The sequence below is a fragment of the Phalacrocorax aristotelis genome, chromosome 4 (genome assembly GCF_949628215.1).
Source record: "Phalacrocorax aristotelis chromosome 4, bGulAri2.1, whole genome shotgun sequence".
Classification (NCBI taxonomy): domain Eukaryota; kingdom Metazoa; phylum Chordata; class Aves; order Suliformes; family Phalacrocoracidae; genus Phalacrocorax; species Phalacrocorax aristotelis.
Window position 1 is genome coordinate 52,324,957 of NC_134279.1, and position 21,562 is coordinate 52,346,518.

Sequence of the window (21,562 nt, forward strand, 5' to 3'; positions counted from 1 at the left end):
AAACACATAAAAATATTGAGCTCCTAGAAAAAAAAGATAATAAAGTTCAAGAGATTTTAGTCTAGCCTGACCTCTGACACATATGCTCTCTTATTTTTTCTAAGTTAATTCTTGTTTGAATCAATACATATGTTTTAGAATCCATTTAATTTTGATATATAGACTTCTCATGATCATTCCCTATCACCACCACAGCTAAACTGTTAAAATGGCCAGTCACACACTCTGTCAAACGTACAAATAGCTAGTCTTGTAGCGTTGTTGAATTTTCTTACATGTATGTCTTCTACAATGAAGCACTGTTTATTATCACATATATAATATTCTAATATCTCCTGCTTCCATTTTTTTAAACAAAAGCACAGAAATAGTCTTTTTCTTATCTTCTTTAATATTCTAAGTATATCAGAGCTTACTGAAAATCAGTATTAAAAGTCCAAATGGCTGCTCAGATTTTTTTGGAGATCTGTTTGTTAAAAGTTATCAAGACCTGCTGATTAAAAGTATATGACATTACTGGCTCCTGTTTAATATCCTGTTGAGTTACTGTTGAAATTGAAAGTATTTTATCACAGTCATCTTCTGACATCAATACTTGATCTTTCTCCAAGTACAGAACTACGCTGAGCACTATTCTGTATAAAAGATACTTATAATTACATAGCGCTTACACTATTGAATGCTACTGGATTTTTACGCAATACTATTCATAACTCCACCATCACTACATTAATAGTGGACTTGTTAGCATTTCATTTACTCTTTATATGAGAAGTGGAAGAGTACTTTTTATTACTCCACTGACTGATGTTTACATCCTTTGTTTCCTTCCTACATTTTGCCAATTCCTAGCTTCTACTTTGCTATCAAATTCCTTTTTCCCCATCTGTTATTTTGTTTCCTTATTATCCTTGCTGTAGTTACTTTCACATTTACTCCTAGCTGAGCTGAATGTTTTTACATGGGTAATCTTTTCTTTTTTCAGTTGTAATTCTAGCAGAACATTATTAAATTGTTCCCAACACTGTCCACATTTGTTCCATCTGAATTATTTCTGTAGGGGTTTTGACTCCTAATTATTTCAGGTCTATGATACTGGACTACCAAAGCAGCAGTGCATGTATGTGTGGGTAAATACATCATTGCTTTGTCATATAATTTACAGAAAAAATGTAATTATTTGCTGCATTTTAGTTTTATAATATAAAATATATAGTTTTATAATCAATTCCTCTAACTGCTAACTGATGTTAGGGTGTGAATTAAAACAGGCATCATGCCATGCAGTTGTCACCTGCACCTCTGAGATTCTCCCTTTTTGCTCCTTTTAGTGTAAATCCCCAGTGATGACAGTATCTTACTCTGGGAGCTGGAGAACTTGCAGTGTTGGGGGGTTATATTGTTTGGGGCTATTTCCAGCCTGTGTTTCCCTCAATGATCCCAGCCATTTACAGTGCTTCTGCTGTGAATGGGAGCATGACAGTGCCTCAGTCTTTGTATGGGATTTTACCTGGTCGTCTCCATTTTTTTCCAACCTGCTCTCCTCTTCTCTCCAGCAGCAGCTTAGTAGTTCTTCTGCACTGCTTTTCTGCCATATACAGCTGATTTTTCATGAAATACTGCTTGTTTCCTGTAGAAAAAAAACAATACATGCCATATCTCCCCAGATTCTTTACATGTACTGCCAACGTTGTGATATAATGGTGTCAAGTTGGCTTTGTTGATTATAAATACGTTATAAAAAACACTTTTAAGTATTTAAGGAACTCATCTTTTCCTAAGCTTCATACTGTTACCTGCATGGCTTAATGTCATTTCGATTTGTTACCTGTCTTCTTCAAGTTCATAGTCTGCACCTGAGGTGATGACTGATCTTACTTTGGCTCTCATTTACTCCTGCCATAAATAAAAAATAAACTCAAAGCAGCTGGAAACTCGTCTGTTTGTGCCAGTGGAAGGCATAGGTTTTTCCTGCTTTAGTTACCTGATTTCATTATACTATTCATTCAACACCCTGAAAATGTAACACAAATGTTACAACACATAAAAGTGTTAATATTGCAGAACTCCATACAGATTCATGAACCTACTGGTGTTTACCAGTAGAATGTTTACAGTCTCATATTGACTTATATTATTTCCAAAGGAAGGAGATTTTAAAAAAGAAAACCCCAAAATATTTCTTAATCATATTCAATGTTCAGAAACAAATGGGAATAGCTTGATGACCTTCTTAATAAGAATTTAACCTGAAATCTTTTCTCCTCTTAATTTAGGTCAAATAAGCTCTTTATTTTGTGCGTATGACTCTGTACCCTTATTTAATTATTCTCTGGATGTAGCTATTGTTAAGCCCCAGCAATTTAGCACAGTTCAGCACATATTTCCAGCTGCTTACAGGAACACACAGGGGAATGTGCTTTAATATCACTTCACACTTATTAAAATACAAATTCTTCCAGAGCAAGGATATGTTACTACCATGAATGAATAAATTTTAATCATAAAATGTACAAATGAAAATTCAGCCTATTCAAGAATAGTCAGAATGTTTTTGTATGACACTGCTTGTATCTGAATAAACATGTTGGGTGAAGCATTTGCATATACTGTAGTGATGCGTGTTAATGGGTATACAGCTACACAGAGTTGAAAAACAAGAAATGTTGACAGCTATTTTATTTCTTAAAATAATTATTTCTAATATATATTTCTAATATTTCTAATAATCTTTCTAATATTTTAATAAAATATTTTTATTTTTTCATATTTCTGAAAAACTCATGACTCTGCTTCAAAAAATGTCTTTAAAATATGTCACGGTGCTGAAAGAAATTTACTTACTCCTTGTTTTCCCCCCCCTTCTCATAGATATTTTTAAACGCAGATACAATCCGCCTGGGAAATCTACCAGTGGGTTCCTTTTCCTCCTCCTCTTCCTCCTCCTCCTCCTCCTCCTCACCCAGCTCTTCATCTCCTCGCCAGACTATCTATGAGCTCTGCGTCTGTCCCAATGGTAAACTTTACCTGTCCCCAGCAGGAGCAGGCTCCACATGTCAATCCAGTAGCAACATCTGCTTGTGGAGCTAGAACGACTCCAATTTATCCTCACACCAGAATAGCCTTTTGTTACTATCCCTCTGCTTCACAGTTCTGCTCGGTTTCCCTTGTGACAAGTTCGACGCTTCAAACGGCCTGCAGAGCAACTTCTTCCAGTGTAAGCAGGAATACAGCGCTGCCTTCTCTTGTGGTTTGTGTTGCCACTCAACGTAGAGATGGGAATGAGATATTCAGAAATCAATGTATTCTTCATCAGGAAACCTGGAACATAATATCACCTTTTGTCCAAAAGGGAGAATAACACAGGTGCCTTTGCTACATGAAGTGAAGCACATAGTTTTAGATTTTTGCAGGACCTGGATATGAACTGCACATATATATATACAGTACATAAACAAATTTGCCCAGAATCTGATGGTGAGATGAATTGGTTCCCCCTGTATGATAAATAACTTTACTGTCTGAAAGCACAATTTTCCATTCATCTTTTTGGATGTAAACTTTTATCCCTGAATTTTAAAATTTTGAAGCATTGTGTGATGCTTGCTTTACTAAACAATTAAATTCAGTAAATGGTTTTTAACACAAAAAGAGACAGAATCCCTCCCTGAGTTTGGTTTCTTTAAAAGTGTGTTGTTACTCTTTGTCTACTAAGTCTAGGGTTTTGTACACTAGGTAAATTTTGGAAGTGCTCAGCAATATTACCTTGCAGAGTTAAAAAGACATCTGCTTTTGTTTGTCAGATCTGAATGGCCTTACGTAGTATTTTTGTGGCTACTGCATGTGAAGCAATTGCTTTAAGTAGAACATACAGTTTCTGGAAAAGAAGAACAGGGTAAAGAGGGAAATACTGTTGATATGTTTGTTGATCAGTGTACTGCTCTTCACAAGGTATTTATAATTGGCAAATGCAAAAACAAGATAAAATCTTCAAAGGTACACCTTGTCCATTTTCTAGCTATGTCTAACTGCTGCCATTTGAACACAGTACAACCGTCAGTACTAATGTAATGTGTAATGCTGAGAAGCAATGCACTAACAACTGGTATGCCATTCACAGTTATTCTTCTTTTTTGTTTACCACCTGCTGCTAAGGTTTTCAAAGTAGTAGCAATATGTATAAAAACACATATTAATTGACACTCAATATTAAAAAGTATGTTGATATTACATTAACTTTAACAGGTCTGTGTTTAAATTGTGCAGCCCCATTTGCACTCAGATCTCACTACTGACTTCCTTTTATGACAAGCTTGATGTAGGATTTCTTTCTTGTATCAATGTTTATGCTTGTTTGACTTGGTTGGTAATTCAAATCTTATAAAAATATTTTGGTATGCTGCTAGCCAATTTATCGCAACATTGATTAACAAGAGTATCTTGAAACTTGCAGAGCCCAGGAATGTAAAACAGTATAAAAATGTTTCCTATTGTGGAAGATGGCTTGATTACATGAGGTAAGTGTGCTTTTTAATTCTATTAAGTTACATCACCTAGCATGTAGCTTTAGAGGCTTCTGAATGTAAGATCACCAATGCAATGATGGCTTTTGCAAGGTAACTCTGAATTCAGAACAGACAGTGCAAGGTGGGTATTTTGCCACAACATTTTCTTCTTAGAGAGGGAAAAAAAAAAAAATGAGCAAACTAATACTGTGATTACCTTTCTATTTTATTACCACCTAATAAGGTTGATTTTATTTTCACTTCAGGTGAAATTCACTCCTATGCAGAAGACCAGCACAAGACGTGTCCACGGCTTGACTGGTGCTTGCCTTTCCACTGGCCCTCTTCAGAGGTGTGAATTTCACCCCATAGCAAGAATGCTATGTTTGCTGTTTCTACCAGTTAAAAGAAGATTTAAATTGATTATCTCATCAAAAGAAGGCTGTTAATAGCTGATAGGTTATTTCTTTTAGAATTTTATTCTTTTATTTAGAAAGAAAATCTACTAGAAAATATTGCAAGAAAATATATTAAAAGCCTGAGCATTTTTGGTAAAAGGGGCAGAAACAGTTACAAATAACAAATAATAAATAATTTGTGATAATAAAACATTAGAAAGTGTAGCCATACAACATACCCTTAAAACTGTAGGGAAATAGATGTCTCTTTCTTGTGCACACAAGTAATAGAATGGTAGTGTGAAAGTCATGTGGATAAATAGTATATCAGGAGGAAAAGTATATAGATCTGTATGAGGAAACATCCATATATATCTGTTATCTGTGCACACCTACATACACTGGTTACTTAAAAAGTGAACAAACAGGTTATAACAACTAATCTATTTGGTGAAATAAATTTTGGCTTCTTACAAATTGCACACAAGTAGATTAAGATATTTTTTTCCTCTGGATGGTTTGCAGATACTTTGTAATGAATTTTCCATTGAAAATTTCTTACTTGTTTGCTCTTTACCTTATGTGATTACTTACCTGTAATATGTATGAAGAAGGTTTCTGTCCACTAGATAGAAAGACCCCACCTTTATAAATTTTACACAATTTGGGTGGGAGTGGGCATGTAGAAGAAAAAATATGTTACTAGATTGATTTTTAACAGCAAGGATGGAAAGATTTACCACTTTGTATGAAGAAAACTCAGTGCAGCGATGCAGATGGCACATTGACATCAACAAAACCAAGCCAGTAAAAGAACATAGCTCTGCACTGTCAGAGTTTTCTTGCTTGGAGTCTCTTCAGTCTGAAGTAGAAAGTATTTCAGAGTGTCAGCAACCCATGAGATAGCATCATGAGTTCTCATAATGTCTTAATATTCTGGTGAGTTCCATAATATTGGTGTTTTACTTTAAATCCATCAAAAACTGTAAGAAGAGGAAAGTCTCATTTTTTATTTTTAAGAATATTTCTAGCCCACACGATTTCAGAGAGTAGTGGAAAAGTTATTTCAATGCATTTAGAGAACTAAAAAAATCGTACCACCAATAGTCTGTAAGCAGTGTCGTAATTCCTGAGTGGAAGGAGAAACAGACACAGTGTTTTTGAATGTTTGGAGCTGGCAATAGTGAAAACCTCAGTCCTGGAGTTCTTCTGCTTACAGTGTGCCCCCAAAATATCAGAAAAATGGCATAATCCCACGATGTCATTTCAGATGGAAGGAATCTAGAAGATCTCAGCGCAAATACCGTATTAAAACATGTAGCCATAGCTGCGTTGTCTCAGTGCTGGTTTTATAATTGTGTGCAAAGCCATAGGAAATTTTCAGAGTCTTTTTGTCACCTTCCTCATAGATTCCTGGCCCTTCTCCAAGTTATTGTAGTCTTTGTTGGACATTTATAATATCTAACTTTTGGGTTATGATTAAGCCCCAGCTAATGTTTCTGTAGGTAGTGCGCTTACCTGACTGTATATTTTGATTGTGTATTTTAGAAAAGAGATGTCACTTCTTACAGTGTTTAAGGCAAGGGTTTCCCATTAACAAATCACTCTGTTGTGACAATTTTAGGGAAAGATTGCAGACCTTAAGATATTTTTTAAGCATTGATATTAGTGCAATTAAAAAAAAAATCAGTGGCTAAAATATTCCTCTAAGTTTTTTTAATAATATATGAATACATGTATCAAATAAAGCTTCTTTTTGTACTAGAATGTTTGTATGGGAACCACTAAGATGGTGTTGCAGCTGTTTGACTTCTTCAGGGCTATCCTTATGACAACAATGAAATATATGAAAAGACCTTATTAGCTACATGTATTTAATATATACGATAGATTTATCTTCTGTAAAAATATCTGTGTCATGATATTATAGGATACTGTCTCTTTCTTGTTTAAAAAAAAAAAAGAAAAATAAAAGCATCAGCCAACCTCTCTGAGCACTGTTAGCTGTATGGTTTTGTATTGCAGTTCATTCATTGGTTAAGTGATAAGACCAAAGACTGACACTTCTATCTAACACTATGACACTGCTGCTTCTACTAATTCTGTTGGAATGAAGAGATGACAAGTTGTAATTACAACATGAAATTGTAACATAGTTTAGATTTGTGCAGCATTTTGAGCTGTAGATTGTTCACTTTTTTCCAGGGTTTATATTTTTTGTCAGTGTGGTGCAATTACGTTACCGTTCATACATGTGATGAACTTTTGGTGTTGCTAAGAAAAAAAAAAGACTATGTATTCCAAAACGTGCCAAGACATTGCTTGTTTCAACTGAAGTTATACTGTTTTGCTTGCAAAACAGTGGCTTGACTGGATAACTTAATTCACTTTAAACCATTTCAGATGCAGAGGGCTATTAAGTCTGGGTTGAAGATACAGCCATAAATGTCTAGAAGCATTTAATGAAGGATGTTTAAGATACTCAGTTGGTAACACCATGTATTATTTTTATGGGGTTTTTTTAGATTCTAAATCATTGTCTAAATAAAAAATTAAAAACCACAAAACTTAGACTATAGAATTGTTATCGGCTGATTCACTGTAATGCATATGTAAGTTGGATCAAAGTTTGAGTGTCATATTGTTTCAATCAGTACTCAGTAAAGGTCTGCTAACCATTTTTGGTTTGTAACCTTCATGTTAATGGTTTTCTTGTGTATATAAATATATATATAAAAAGATGGGAACTATTTTCTTACACATACTATGCAATATGTTTGTAAAACTGCAATATTACCAAAATTACAAAAGCTGTGCTTTTGTACTCTCTTGCTTTATGTAAAAAAAAATTTTTTTCTATTTAATGGACTGTCTGTCTTATAATTGTAGATAACATTATTCAAAAGCAGTTCACTGAAACTTTAAGATTTTTAATTTTATTTTCCTTGGATATTTTATTTTATGAAAAAAAATAGCAAGGTTTTGGAAGTTGGAAATTGCTTTTTCTTGGAAAGCTAGAACTTTTACAACATGTAATTAACACAGTCGTTTTGAAATCTCTCCAGTACTACTTTCATTTGGTCTTAGCATTTTCATCTGGTGCTACTATATAACCATAAATAAATGTGATACATAAAATAGGAAACACATCACAACTCATGTCAAGAATAATCAAGTGGGAAGCTTTCTAAGGATGAGAGGAAGATGTAGGATAACTGATGAGAAATTTTTAGGTTTTCTGTATGTTTTTATTTGATAGATTTTTTTTGTTAGTACACATTTCCTTACTTCTGTCTACATTAGCCTTATGGTAATAGCTTTAATTTGTTTTCCAATATTTTGTCTTGACACACAGCATAGTAATGTTTTAGTTCAAAAATGGTTTTGAAAACAGAAACCGCATTTAAATGCAGTACTTACATTAAGAAAATCCAATTTTAAAGGGGTATAGGTTTTATTTCTACATCAGCGTTAGTAAAGTTAAAATTACAGTGCTGTGTCTCAACTATTGTAAAAGCATATTACACTACTCAAGTTCCTTTGTACCTTGCCAGAATAAGCATAAACTCTATGCTTATGTTTAGACTCACGAATTTACAAGCCACTTGACAATTACAGTCATGTAAAAGGTCTTGTGGTGATGTCCTCAATGTAAACACACCCTAGCTACATTTAAATTGGGTTACATCATTTCTGCTCACAGCATAGTCTTGCACAGAGCTCTGGCAAAAAGCAGGGTGAGCATCTGGGTGGTTTGTTTGCACCAAGCTCCTTGACGCCATGCTACGATTTCAGCAATATCCTCAGTAGCCAGACAGTAGCTAGCTGCATAATGCCTAAAAAAATGTATGATTTCTGTACAAGAGCAACAGTTGTATAGAACTATTGGTAATGTAGGTCCTGCTAAGTCTCAAGTGACTAGAACACAGTAGCTGGTACAGCAAGCAAAATTACTCTAGCCATTTTATTCAGCCTTGGACTAGTCCAGTCTGGGAAAACCTAATGACACTAAAAGATAAATAGAAGGTATAGTGAAAAGAAATCCACCATAAACATTGTGTTGATTCAACACAATCTATACTGAGACTAGAACTTAATACAAGTTCTCTGTGTAAAATAGGGTCTCCTCTGAAACTTTGAACTGACCTTCAGATTATGTTATTTGAATCTGAAAGTATTATTTGATCTTTAACCAATACATTTCTTACACGGGCCAGGCCCAGGACAAGTTTCAGAAGAGCTAACGTAAAACTATATATTGTATATCTGGTCTGATTAGAGTCAATATTACATATATTACAAATAAACCTACACTACTTACCTGAGGGAAAACAAAATGAAATTAGAAATTTTCTCTCAGTTTGGGGAAAACTTAAATCTTTAAGGGCAGTTGACCCTTTTAAGAGGTGTCTCTTCCAGTGTCTCAAATTCTGACGTGTTTAAGCACTGAGAGTAATTTATATTTTTTAAAAAATGGCCTTTGACTTAATCAAGTTCATTTAATGCATGACTTGATCTAAGAAGTAAAGGTGCCTTTTAATCACATGTATACCTCCTTGTTTGTGAGACCTGTGAGGGAGAAGTTCAGCTTCCAGCATCATCTAGAGCCCAATGAAGGATAGGACTTAGGCACCGGAAAATCGTTCCTGAAAGCAAGAGTTTTTGTTTTCTGTGCTTTATGAGAGCTTGCATATAGTCATTCTTCACCACAGAGATATCTGTTTTCCAGCACAATAACCTATTTCTAAGTATATGTTTCAGAACTATTCTGAAAAAAGCACATCGTTGTTTTCTTTCTAGATGAAGTTTACTCAGTCTTCCTGTCCCAAACATTACAGCAGTGAAAGTAAAATCCTTCCCCCTCACTCCCACCCACTCTTACCTCTTCAGCTGAGGTTCAGTTGTTCCTCTTAGCCCTGTCCTTTCTTTCCAAATAACAAAAGAGTAGACAACAAAAAGGATTTAGCTAAGTCTCTTTATCAGACTCCTTCCTGTGTAACTTACTGGAACTGTATGGAAGAAGAAGTTTCTACCAAAGGGGAGGATAATTTGCTTTGTGAAAACAAAAGTTACATTAGAAGGAAATCAAACACAGGTAAATATCAATTTTATTTTGACTTACTAGAATGAACAGTGAAAGTTTTTGGACTATAAACTTCTTGATAACTTTTAATGTCTCATAAGTTTTATCATTCAACAAATGTATTTAAAATACCATAAAAGAAATATGCAAACTATCCTATCCTGTTATATTTTTCATTTTTTGGAAATAGAAAAGTAATCACTAAGCTCATTATTTGTCCCTCTCTACTACTGTATTTATTTACTTTTAAAAATTTGAAAGAAAAAAAAAAAGACCTAAAATGTTAAATAGTATAAATCTAACTATTAAAACTAATAACAGCATATCATTCCTATAGCTCATGGGTGACATTCTTGTGACATTCTTATTCGTCCTAGGTAAATTAAGAATCCAGTTTCTTTTACAATGGCATGCCTTTCTGGTTTTTGTGTGATCTGTGGGAGATTGGGAGCCCCTGTGATAAAGGAAATACGGTATCTATGTAGTAGCAGAAGCAGCAGCTGTGATAGTATCTTGCATGCTATAGTGGAACTGAACAAGGTGTGGGGGCATGTACCGATGTGAGGAGAAAGGGTCTCCTACAGCAGTTTGGAGTTGTGAAGACAATAGTCAGGATGCTTTCCAGCTCCATGCTCCCCAGGGTGAATAAGACATGGCATTACAATAACCTTGGACGGACAGACTGACAGAAGGGCAGTGGGTTTTTTGATCTGCATAGGAACGGGTAGGACAGTGGTGCATAGGCAGTAAATCCAAATCAGCCATGTTGCAAGAATACACAATAGAAATATAGATGAAAGCTGGAAATTTTTTAAAGTGAAAAAATAGTCACTAGGCTTGTCCCTAGGCTTAATAGTATCTCTGAGAAATGTACAGAAAGCCTGGCGGAGATTAATAAGTTTTATGTCTTTATATCCATGGAACTTTCTTTTGCCTTTCTTTTCCTGACACTTTTTAAAAACACTATTGGAAAGGAGAGAAACAGTAACCTAGGTATAAATTTTGTACTTCTCAATTAGAAGGTGACAGTGAACTCTCTGTTTGCACATGTATCTGTATCTGCAACAGAAAGAGCTGAAAATAGGCCAGTACACTAGGGTGGATTCAGGCACTGGTAAAGACTATAGGAAACGCTAGCAAATTCTGTGTCTTTTGATTAGACTTTAAACGTTCATTAAAAGTTTGTGCAAAAAAAATCATGGTCCATGACTTTTTACAATTTCTGAAATGCATCATTAACTTTAGTATAATTTTCCCTCTGAAAATTGTTCCCACTTCTAACTACAGGTACTACTTTGACTCCCACACATGGAGAGCTCTAAATGATTGTGCAGTCTTCACGTCTTCACTCATTTGTCAAAACTGAATTAACAAATTACGAGATGTCCAAGATGAGTCATAAAATGAAATGGAAAAAAAGAAAAGCTACTTCCACTGCCTTTTCATATTTTGGCCCCGTATTTTCCTCATGGTGGAAGAGTTGCACTGGTTCTGGAAGCAGTAGATTCGGTATTCCTGATATTCCCAGTCACTGCTGAAGAGACTCTGCAGACCACACTGCTTCTTTTACCTCCACCACAGGGGAGTTAAGTCAGGGAAATGAATCCTTATCATTGGCTCTGACCTTCATTTCCATTGCATAGTCTATCTTTAGACTTTCTGTAATCCCTATTCTTAAGTGTAAAGGGGAGAGAAAAATCTGATGGCAGCTACTAAAGCTGACATTATTCATTGCTGCAGGGAGTGGGTTATTGCTCGAGATAATCGTTACTGCTCCAGTGGAGCGAAATGCAGGGAGAAAAAAGGAGCGTACACCAAAATATTAAACAGAGAAAGATCATGGAAAGAGAATAAAGGCATGAGAAAAAGAGACAGAGTGGTATTAGAAGAGGTTTACAGTTTAAAGGGGAAGACAATAATTTTGCATTAAAATTTCTCTTTACCTCTCTGGCCTTGTCAAATATATCATGCCCAAAGTGCAGGAAGCAGAGGAGAAGCTTCAGGGTACCATTGATTCAGAAATCATTTCCAAGACCCAAAATGTACTATTCATAGGAAAGACATGGTACAGACAATATCAGAAAACCTCTGTTGCTACTCTGGCTGTAGCTATGGAACCTGTAAGCTATGGAAGTTATTTAGAAGAAAGAACGTTTTATGTACAAAAGGACAGTCCTGGAAGAAGAGGGTCACCGAGGTTTACAGTCGCCTACAGCAGTGTAAATAGAAAATAGCTGGAACAAGAGTTAGGAAGTGGAAAATAGTCTATAGGTTAGTGGGGTTTTTGTTTTGAGGGGCTTCTTTGAGGTAAGAGTCTGGACTGTAAGGTATTTTCTTATTGGTTTGTTTTTGTTCGTTGGGTTTTTTTGGTTGGTTTTATTTTTTTCCTCCAAACGGCATCTGGGAGCAAGCATTGACTTCTACTGTGATTTGTTTCACAGCACTCAAGAAATGTATATTCATATATAAAAATATATAAGAAAGCAGGCCTACTTACAAGCATTTCAGAAACAACAGCAGCTTGCTTGTGTAATGAAAGGTAGATTTACCAGCTAAAGAACTGGACTGGTGAAAGCTTTTGTTTGTAAAGAGGGTTTTTTTAAATACATAATACAATTATGTCCACCCACATCACGTTTCACAGTTTTCGAGCCCAGATGAGGCCTCTTCTTATATCACCTTGTAAAGAAATAATTGATACCTTTACTTATTAATTAGATCATATACAGTGCAAATTTTACATAAGGGTATTTATTCTCTATGATGACTATTGCCACCTCATCATCAAGTTTCTTAGCATAAACTCCTGGACTACAGTAGACCTACTAGAATTCTGATATTGAGCTATTGGTACTTCCATTTTTCTTTGGGAAGGTCTAGGACATCATATCAGTCCTTTCTACAGTGCTGTGATAATAAACATCTCTTCTCATGCATGTTAGCATACATTTGTGAGCAAGTCACCACACGATTAACCAGATTCCTGGAGCTGCTTCCTAAAATGGTTTGTTTATTTACCTCCAGTTTCCAAAATCTTGCATGGCTTTAATATAATGTGGGTTTTATCTTTTTGTTTAACTATAGTACATTATGTACTTTTTAAGAGATTTAAATTATATATCTAAGCCACAAAACTTTAATAATGGCCATATGTTTCTGAGAACTGAAAGGGAAAAATACATTTAAATCACGTTGTCTCACATTTTACAGAACAGTATAATTTCAGTTGATTTAGGCAATTTTCCTATCTATTTTTAGGAAACCTATCAAGCAAACATTTAATTAAATTTGACACTGTACAGTTTGCCTAGCAAATATCACTTCAGTTAGACTATTGTGATGACAAAGTATTTACATTCCAAAGAAAAATTTCTAAATGGTGTATTATTCCCTTTTAGCAGTATATAATGTATTATCACGTTGTGAAGTATGACAAGTTAAGTTATATAAATTTTTAAATAAATGTAAATAAAATTCTTTAGTATAAACTTCTGTGAAATGTGCATCTTCAGTTTATTGAACTTTTCTATTAACATAATTAATCTGGAAAATAAGTTAAGCTACATGCTAATCCTTTTCACATTTTATGTTGTTTTCCATTGCCTTGTATATCCTTTGTATGAGTGGGATACACTTTTTGATGTTTGGAACATTTATTTTGTGCAGAGTTCATATATTTTTTCTCTATTATTTAATGCGTATCAGCTTACAGTTCAGATTTATTTCTCCTGAACACAGTTTTGTCACTACATTTAATATTTAGGTTAAGCTTCTTCAAAGCTGTGAATATATATTTAACTGTAAGTATGTGAGTCATTCCAGTAAACTTAATGGAACTTACGAAGTTTGAAGTTAGGAGCATGGTAAAATATTTTGCCGGATCAGTCTTCACAAATCAAGCAAATGCAATACCTTGCAGGTCTAAAAATTACTGGCTATAAGACAATGAAGATGAAAAGCTCTTCTGAATATTCCATGGTGCTTCAGTTTTGCTAAGTTTAGTTGAGTAAAGCCACTCTTGAGATGATACATTAATATTTCCCTTTTCAGATCTGTGTGTGACTTCTATGCACCACTGTCTGCCTACACCATACCCTTTTTACTTTTGATTTGAATTATATCAGCATCTATTATGTTGAAAGTGTTTTTTGTGAGTCCTAAAAAGCCCTGCTGATCATATTCTATTCTGCCTTTGAGGGTAAGTGCCATCGATCAGCAAAGTGGATCACTAGCATTTGGCTATGTTTCACATACACAGCTCTAGAAATGATCTATATCTGAAGCCTTGAAATGTGGATAAAACCTTTACCCTGCACACAAGGGCCAAAAGCAGCTTGATTCCACAGTTCATCTGCCACGGTGCAGTTTCCTCATCCTAATGGTCTCATACTAAAATTGTCTTCCCAGATACATTGGATGGTGTGGATGCACATCATCAGGCAATGAGCACCCCTTAACTCCACATGCTAGGCTGAAGAAAATCAATTTGAATTCTCAAAAGATGAAGGTAGTGCAGATGGTCACTGTATATTGCCAGCTGTTCCACAACACTGGAGTCTTGGAGTGGGATTTAAAAAACAAACAAGAAATTGGTTTGTAAATTGTAACAAGCTACTGAGCTGCATGACTGTCCTATTTATTATTATGGGACACGGAAGAGTTCAGACAAATGGAGAATGGAGTTTTCTTCACACCTGCAATAATCAGTAATCACAGTATGGTGGAAGGGAGAAGAGGAAGTAAATAACAGGTTTCACAGTCTTGCCATCATGAAAATGTCAGCTCTGTAATATAAGATTTTGTACGGGATGATCTGGTTATCAACTGTATAAGAATTGACTACTCTATCTGCCAGCTGTACTCTGGGGAGAATAATTTTCTGAAAAAAATTTTTAGTTGTGTGTTTTCAATCATGGTGATTACTCTGCTCATGCCTTCTCTTTTTCTCCCCGTTAGACTTATAAGTCCTTAGGACTCTTTCTGTAAGAATCTGTACTAAATACTAATATTGTGAAAGTTCCTCAGCTTAATGGACTTACCTTCTCAAGTTTAATAAAATAACACACAGAAGCCATGTTTCATTTTATAAGCCAACTTTAAAGATCTTGTCATAATTCCAAATCAAACAATCCTAACTACCCTCTGAATAAAACACCTTAAATATCACTCTTTGTAGTTCTCCTGTTAGCATTCCCATTGGACTTCTGTGCACCCTGGAGAAAACACCCATTAGGTGCACTTAGGCCAAGCAATGTCCAAGTCTAGGTCAGACCAATATCTGGCAGTGGCAGCAGGGGATGGTATTCAGGGACAGCATGGGAGTCTGGCTGATTTACACAGCCCCTTGCCCACAGACTCCCCTAGGTTCAACAGCTCTATTCCATGCCTTGAACCTGTTGTATCAGTCTATGGATCTGTTGTCCCTGAGTTTCTGTAATCCTTTTTCAAACATGCCGGCGCAGCTGCTTCTTTGTGGCAACAAGTTCCAAATGTCATCACCTTCCGCTCAAATAAGAGCTTTCTTTCATCTGTTTTAAACAGACCTTTAAATAATTTCACGGAGCACCCTGGTTCTGATATTGTGGGATTTAGAATACAACAGAATAGACTGTTTCAGTTGGAAGTGACCTACAATAATAATCTAATCCAACGGCCTGACCACTCAAGGCTGACCAAAAGGTAAAAGCATGTCATTAATATCATTGTCCAAATGCTTCTTAAATACTGACAGGGTTGGGGCATCGACCACCTTTCTAGGAAGCCTGTTCCAGTGTTTAACCACCCCCTCAATAAAGAAAGGCTTCCTGCTGTCAAGCCTGAACAGCCCCTGATGCAGCTATTTGATGAATTGTAGGTCTGCAACTGCCTTACCCACCACTGTAAATGTTAAACCTGTCCCCTTGAGCCATTTCCAAAGGCTCTTCAAACTGAAGAGTCCCAGTCTTCTCTTCAGTTTCTTCTTACAATGCTCCAGAACTGTCAGGTAAATCCCTTCCAGTCCTGGTCACTTAGTAACACCTAATTTATTTGGTCTAGTACTTCTACATGTAATCTGCAGTGATCTAGCCCCTCTGACCTATTTGCTACAGAGAATGCATTGGGTGTGGGAATCTCCACAGTACCATCAGCAGTAAAGATCTTACTTTCCCCATCCTTTGTTAGGCTTGTAGTCCTGGCACATAAACACTTGTAAATTTTGCCCTTGCTACACTGTTTGACATTGCACGTGCCAGTCAGCCAGCCTGGCTAGCAGTCTGGTTTGTCTACTCTATTTATTGTGATTGTGATGTTTATTCCCTCCTGCCCTTTCAGAGACACATTGAATATTAACCACATCCTCTCAGGGGTCACATCAGTATGAACCAGGTGCTCATATGTGCCTGTTGGCTTTTACCCAGCTTCTAGCGTAAATACTCCTCTACAACCTTTTTAATTTTCAGTGCCAGCAGACTGGCTCCATTTCAATTAAAGTGCGGTCTTAATAGGACCACTGGGTGTTTTTTAAATCTATTACTCTCGAAGTGTTGCTGCAAAGGGTACATGTGTTCCTCTGGCATTGTTCATCTTTCCTGACAGCAAGGGTCATGCACAGCCCAAGGTCCCAGTGGTACTACAGGTGCGTGTAACCACCCTTCCAGAGCACATGAATCAAGTTTTGCTAGAAAGCAAGAAAAATATCACCTTAGACCATTGTTTGGACCTTTTGCTCTCCTTTTCCAAAACTGTATTAAAAACACACTACCAAAGCAGCATTTTTAGTTTTGTTTGACCATTTTATAGACCAGCAAAACCTGGTTTTAAAGAACTTCTGCTCATTGTTCCTCCTTTCATAGTAATTATTTTTCTCATTTTCATTTGCTTATCCTCATGTTCTTAAGATGTTTATTGCAGTAAAAATTATGGTCATAAAAGATATATTCAGCTGGCATATAAATTATTTTGCTCTCTGAACATTCAGCAAAGTAAGACACTAATATTTTTTTACTGTAGGGGAAGAGGGAGTTCTAAAAAAATATGTTCCATTTGGAGACTATTGAGAGACACTTAGGGAATATTACAGGAAATTTTATATTTTGGTCTTCTTGCTGAATTTTTCACTTTCCAAGTGCTTGACTAAGCACTCATATTGTAGTTGATCCAGCGTGGTTTCCAGCCCTATCAATCTTATAGAAGGTTTCTCTCCCTGACTAACCCAGTGTCTTTCCAGCAAAAGTTTCCCACTCTTACAAGTCCAGCCTGTTTTCTTGCCCAACCAATCCTATAAAGGTCAAAAAGGTGCTTAAAGGCCTATATAAGACACCAGGAGCCCCCACTGTGTGCTTGTTTGGTAATCAGTGTTTGTAGTTGTTGCAGCTGCTGGTTCCTTCCTCTTGCTAGGCTTCTGCCTTCCTGACTCGATTTGGCTCTTGTTCCTGATCATGTCCCCAGTCCTAACTCTTGTGCTGGCTTTGACTCTGTAACTGCTGAAGCTAACTTCTGAGGCATTGTCATGTTCTGCATCAAGGCATGCTTCATACTATCCGTGTTCTGCATGGAGCAGCGTGGTAAGTACCATTGGAGTAATGGGAATGGGGTACCGGCAGGTGCCCTGTGGCTGGTGCCTTCTCAGGGTGAGAGCTCTCCAGAGAGATGAACAAAACCTGTGTGCAGCAATCTAAAGTCTTTGAGCCTTGATTCTTAGAAAAAAAACTTCTGCCCATTTTCCATCAGAAAATGTTTTGGTTTGTTTTTTTTTTTTTCTCCAAGTTGAATTTTTGCTGAAAGTCTAATGATAAATCATTGCAATAAAATATTTAGTGGTTTTTGTATGGAAAAAGCTAAGCTCTTTTCAAATGTTTTTCCATTATCGGGGACCATCATAAGTGCTTCCCCCCCCTCTTTTAGCATCTTACTAAGGTTCCAGTCTTATGAACAAATATGTAAGCCTTTAAGTGCTGGTAGGCAATAATCTTCAGGAAGTTTTATGAGACTACTCACAGGGTTAACAGCTAAGTGACCAGTACAAATATCAATAAATGATTTTTTACTGCCTACATTATGAGCTTCACCCTATTTCAGAGAACTAAAATAACATGCAGTGGTTAAGACCAGCTTTCTTTTTAATGCCTTAGATCCAGTCTTAAGAGCTATTTGGAATTACCTTTTAATCAAACTCAAGGAAATGAGATTACATTAAAAAAATCTTCAGAATATTGAAGTATAACAAGCTTTAAAGGGAGCAAGATTGTTTTTATAGTGGCATCAACCAAATGCCTCCATTGTGCTTTAAAAATAGAAAACCAAGGGATAGTAAATTTTCAACTGGCAAATTAACAACTCTTACAGTTATTAATTTAAGTAAGGCATTACATGTTTATAGTACCTTGGGAGCCATGTTTTTAGTATCTTATGTGGCTAGATTTTATGCAAAAGCTCTTTCTCTTTTAGGCTTGGCAAGAATAATTATCAGAGGTGGAAGGGTGCGAAATAGTCAGAAACTTTTGCTGTGACTTTTGAGAGTCAAGAATCTTTTAATTGTATGTGCTTTTTTCATGTCTGCCTTATTTTATATAAGAAACATTGGCATTGTTTGTTTTCAATCAATAATGAACAAACTTCAAGATTTTAAGAATCTGAGAATGATCTACAAGACCCCTACCATTGAGATATGCTTTCATAATGTATCCTGACTTATTTAGGCATTTTATTTTTCTAGATTGAGGAAAAACTTTATTAGAGATGACTTTTTTTTAATAATTTCTTGTTATTGGTGTTTTTAAAGGGCATCTGCAGTACTCCATTTTTCTTTTATATCTATAAAATAATTTGATAAGTCTCTGGATTGTTTCCTCACTACAAGAAAAATTTGTCACTCGGAGAAAATCAGAGGAGTAATAATCCAATCAAAATTATCACCAGATCCAGTGCTATGAAGCAAAACTCAGAGCTAGTCAAATGAAGCAAAATCCAATAATAAGCTCACTGTATGCATAAATATTTATGCCAAAGATGCTCGATTTCTTCAGAACATTATACCCTGTTTTTTTTTCTCTGATACTGCTGTTCACATAGCTGATATTTCTTCTCCACAAAAGGTATGTGCCCTTATTTGCAATATCACTGATCCTTACTTCATAATTAGATACAAAATTTACACTGTAGCACATAGCACACTACATGCAACTGTATTTGGTACTTGGCATTTATGAATTTGGTAAGAGTCTTATAATTTTATTTAGCCTGACCATTTGTGAACTATTTAAAGAGCTTCTCTAAAAATAAAGTTAAAAAATACATGTGGTATCACTGATATGCTCACCATTATTTATGAAATCTCGTGTCTTCAGATATCTTAAATTGTATTTTCAATAATTATGATGGGTAGGTATCAAAAATACATGGATTACAGCTTAACAGGTGTCAGCTAATACCATGCTTGAGTGCTGCAAATAGCCCAAGGAGTATATTCACGTCTAATTGTCTACACTCCAGAGCACAACAGCTGCCACTTGTAGCAGATGCATCATCTGACTGATGATGTTCTCCAATGTGTCGACAGGCTTTTCTGGTGCATCTGATTATATATGATTGTATTTGGCATAGCTGCATACCCCTAATAGACACTTTTATCATTGTTCACTGAGCATTGGAATACTTTAGTCAGCTGTTTATTATGCCAGCTATAATGGACTAGCAGCCAAAAATTTTCATTAAGATGGCTGTTTACTGGACTATGTAAAATGAATCATTGACCTTAATGAACTAGTGTCCACATGTCAAAAATACACTACAGCAGGTGGAAACAGCAGCCTCGGCAAGAAGTCTTTACACAGAGAATTAATCTCTTCTAATCTTTATGGGTAATTCCACTAGTATTGGGCTGGCACATAATTAGGTGATCATTCTAGTAACTGTGCTGCTGCTACCTGTGCGGATTTATATATAAAGGTCTCATTCCTACAAAGTTCATGCAAAGCTCCTTGCAGCATCACCATGTTTGACAGGCACTCATTTTCAGGGTCTTTTGTATGGCAGTATTCAGTGCGAGGGAGGGAGGGAAGAAGAAAAAATAAAAAGAAGATAAAACTATGCTTTATTATCAAGTCGAACTTTGTTATTTCTTTAAAAGTGTATCTTGTGCCCAAGGAAATGAAGATCCTAAGAAGGTACGCAAAGCATTGACAGATTTAAGTAATAAAGAGCACCAGAATCCAAAGTTTTCCAGAGGATGTGTCTGAATGAGGCTTGGGAAGAGTGGGGGGAAAAAAATTGCCAACAGCTTTCAGATTTGTAAGAATGAATATTCCTGTGATGTTCATATATTTTTCTCATACAACTTGGTCCATATTCTTGACTTTCCTGAAAAGTTAATCACTCATCATACCTGGAGGAACGATTAGAAAACATATAATGACTTAACCAACATTAGTCTGACTTTCCCCTGCCCCCTTCTTCCTTCCTCTTTGTCTATTTTTCCTTCAAAGCAGAGGTTTCACTTCTATTAACTTGTGTAAATAGTTCATACAGATATTCAACCTGGGTTTTCTCAATTTCTTCTTGTTTTCATGCCAGAACTCCGTCTTTGAAAGCGATCCAAAAGAGAGGATCTATAATATTAACACCAAGTAACTTAATAAGGAAGGACTTCCATTCATGAAAGCTGCTACAAAATAAAATCCCAGTAGCGGACTGGGAATTTAGATGAATGACTCTCACACTATGCAATACAGTTTTCAGCATCCAGGAAGGAGCTGTCAGAGATTATTATTCTTCACCAGTAGTAAGCTGTATGGGTTTATTTAGTTCTATTGACTTAATGAGTGGAAGAAAAAAATAAAATAGATCCAGGGCAATCATTTTGTTGTTTCTAAAATACTGCAGTGGAAGTTTTGGAAGGAAAAAGAGTAAATGACTTTGAGTTGATGATGTCAAAACATCCTGTATTAAAAAATAATTAACTACTTATATTGGATACAAGAGTAGTTTTTTTGAACGCATGGTAGATAAAAGTAAGGTAATTTCAGCTGCTTCTGATAGGTGTCCAGGATAGATCTCATTCCATGCAAAGTTTGTTTCCTGATTCCCAGGGGCAGATTAAGGTATTCCCTTAAAATAAGCAAAAACTATGTGAGAGAGATGGGACATTTGATCTCAGCTACTAGAGAGGTATCAAAGCAGAGGGTTTTTGGAAGTAAGTTACTGTGGACTGATAAAGCTCTTCCAAATAGAATGATTAGTTACAGGATCGTGGACTGCACTGTGAATTCTCAGATAACCTAATAAAATTGAAGTCTTAAGTCACAGATCTTTACATCTTGTTCACCTCTGCAGAACAGATAGTAAGGTGTCAAGATTAGGTGGGCATCTGGAGCACACAACACTATCTTAGACCATCGTGATTTATTAGAACTAGTTAGGTAAAGCTACCTTCTACACAAATCTGATTAGTCAGAGCAAGATCTCATGAAAAAGAACACTTTTTGTATTTCTTGAGGTTAATGTTGTAATTTTAGTATGTGCAGTACTTCAAACTTCAGTAGTCCAGTCTTGTGGAAATATGAAAAACTTTCAAAATGCTGCAAAATGTATTTTTTTTA

General features: G+C 35.8%; 1 protein-coding gene across 1 annotated transcript in view; it reads left to right on the plus strand.

The window, feature by feature from the left end:
- SGCZ (sarcoglycan zeta) overlaps positions 1–13,485 on the plus strand; it is a 245,039-nt gene extending 231,554 nt beyond the window's left edge. The window contains exons 8-9 of the mRNA XM_075091410.1: positions 2,872–4,517; positions 11,274–13,485. Coding sequence (XP_074947511.1) covers positions 2,872–3,090 — 219 coding nt within the window. The 3' untranslated portion in view covers positions 3,091–4,517; positions 11,274–13,485. The remainder of the gene's footprint in view (positions 1–2,871; positions 4,518–11,273) is intronic.
- The last annotated feature ends 8,077 nt before the right edge of the window (positions 13,486–21,562 follow it).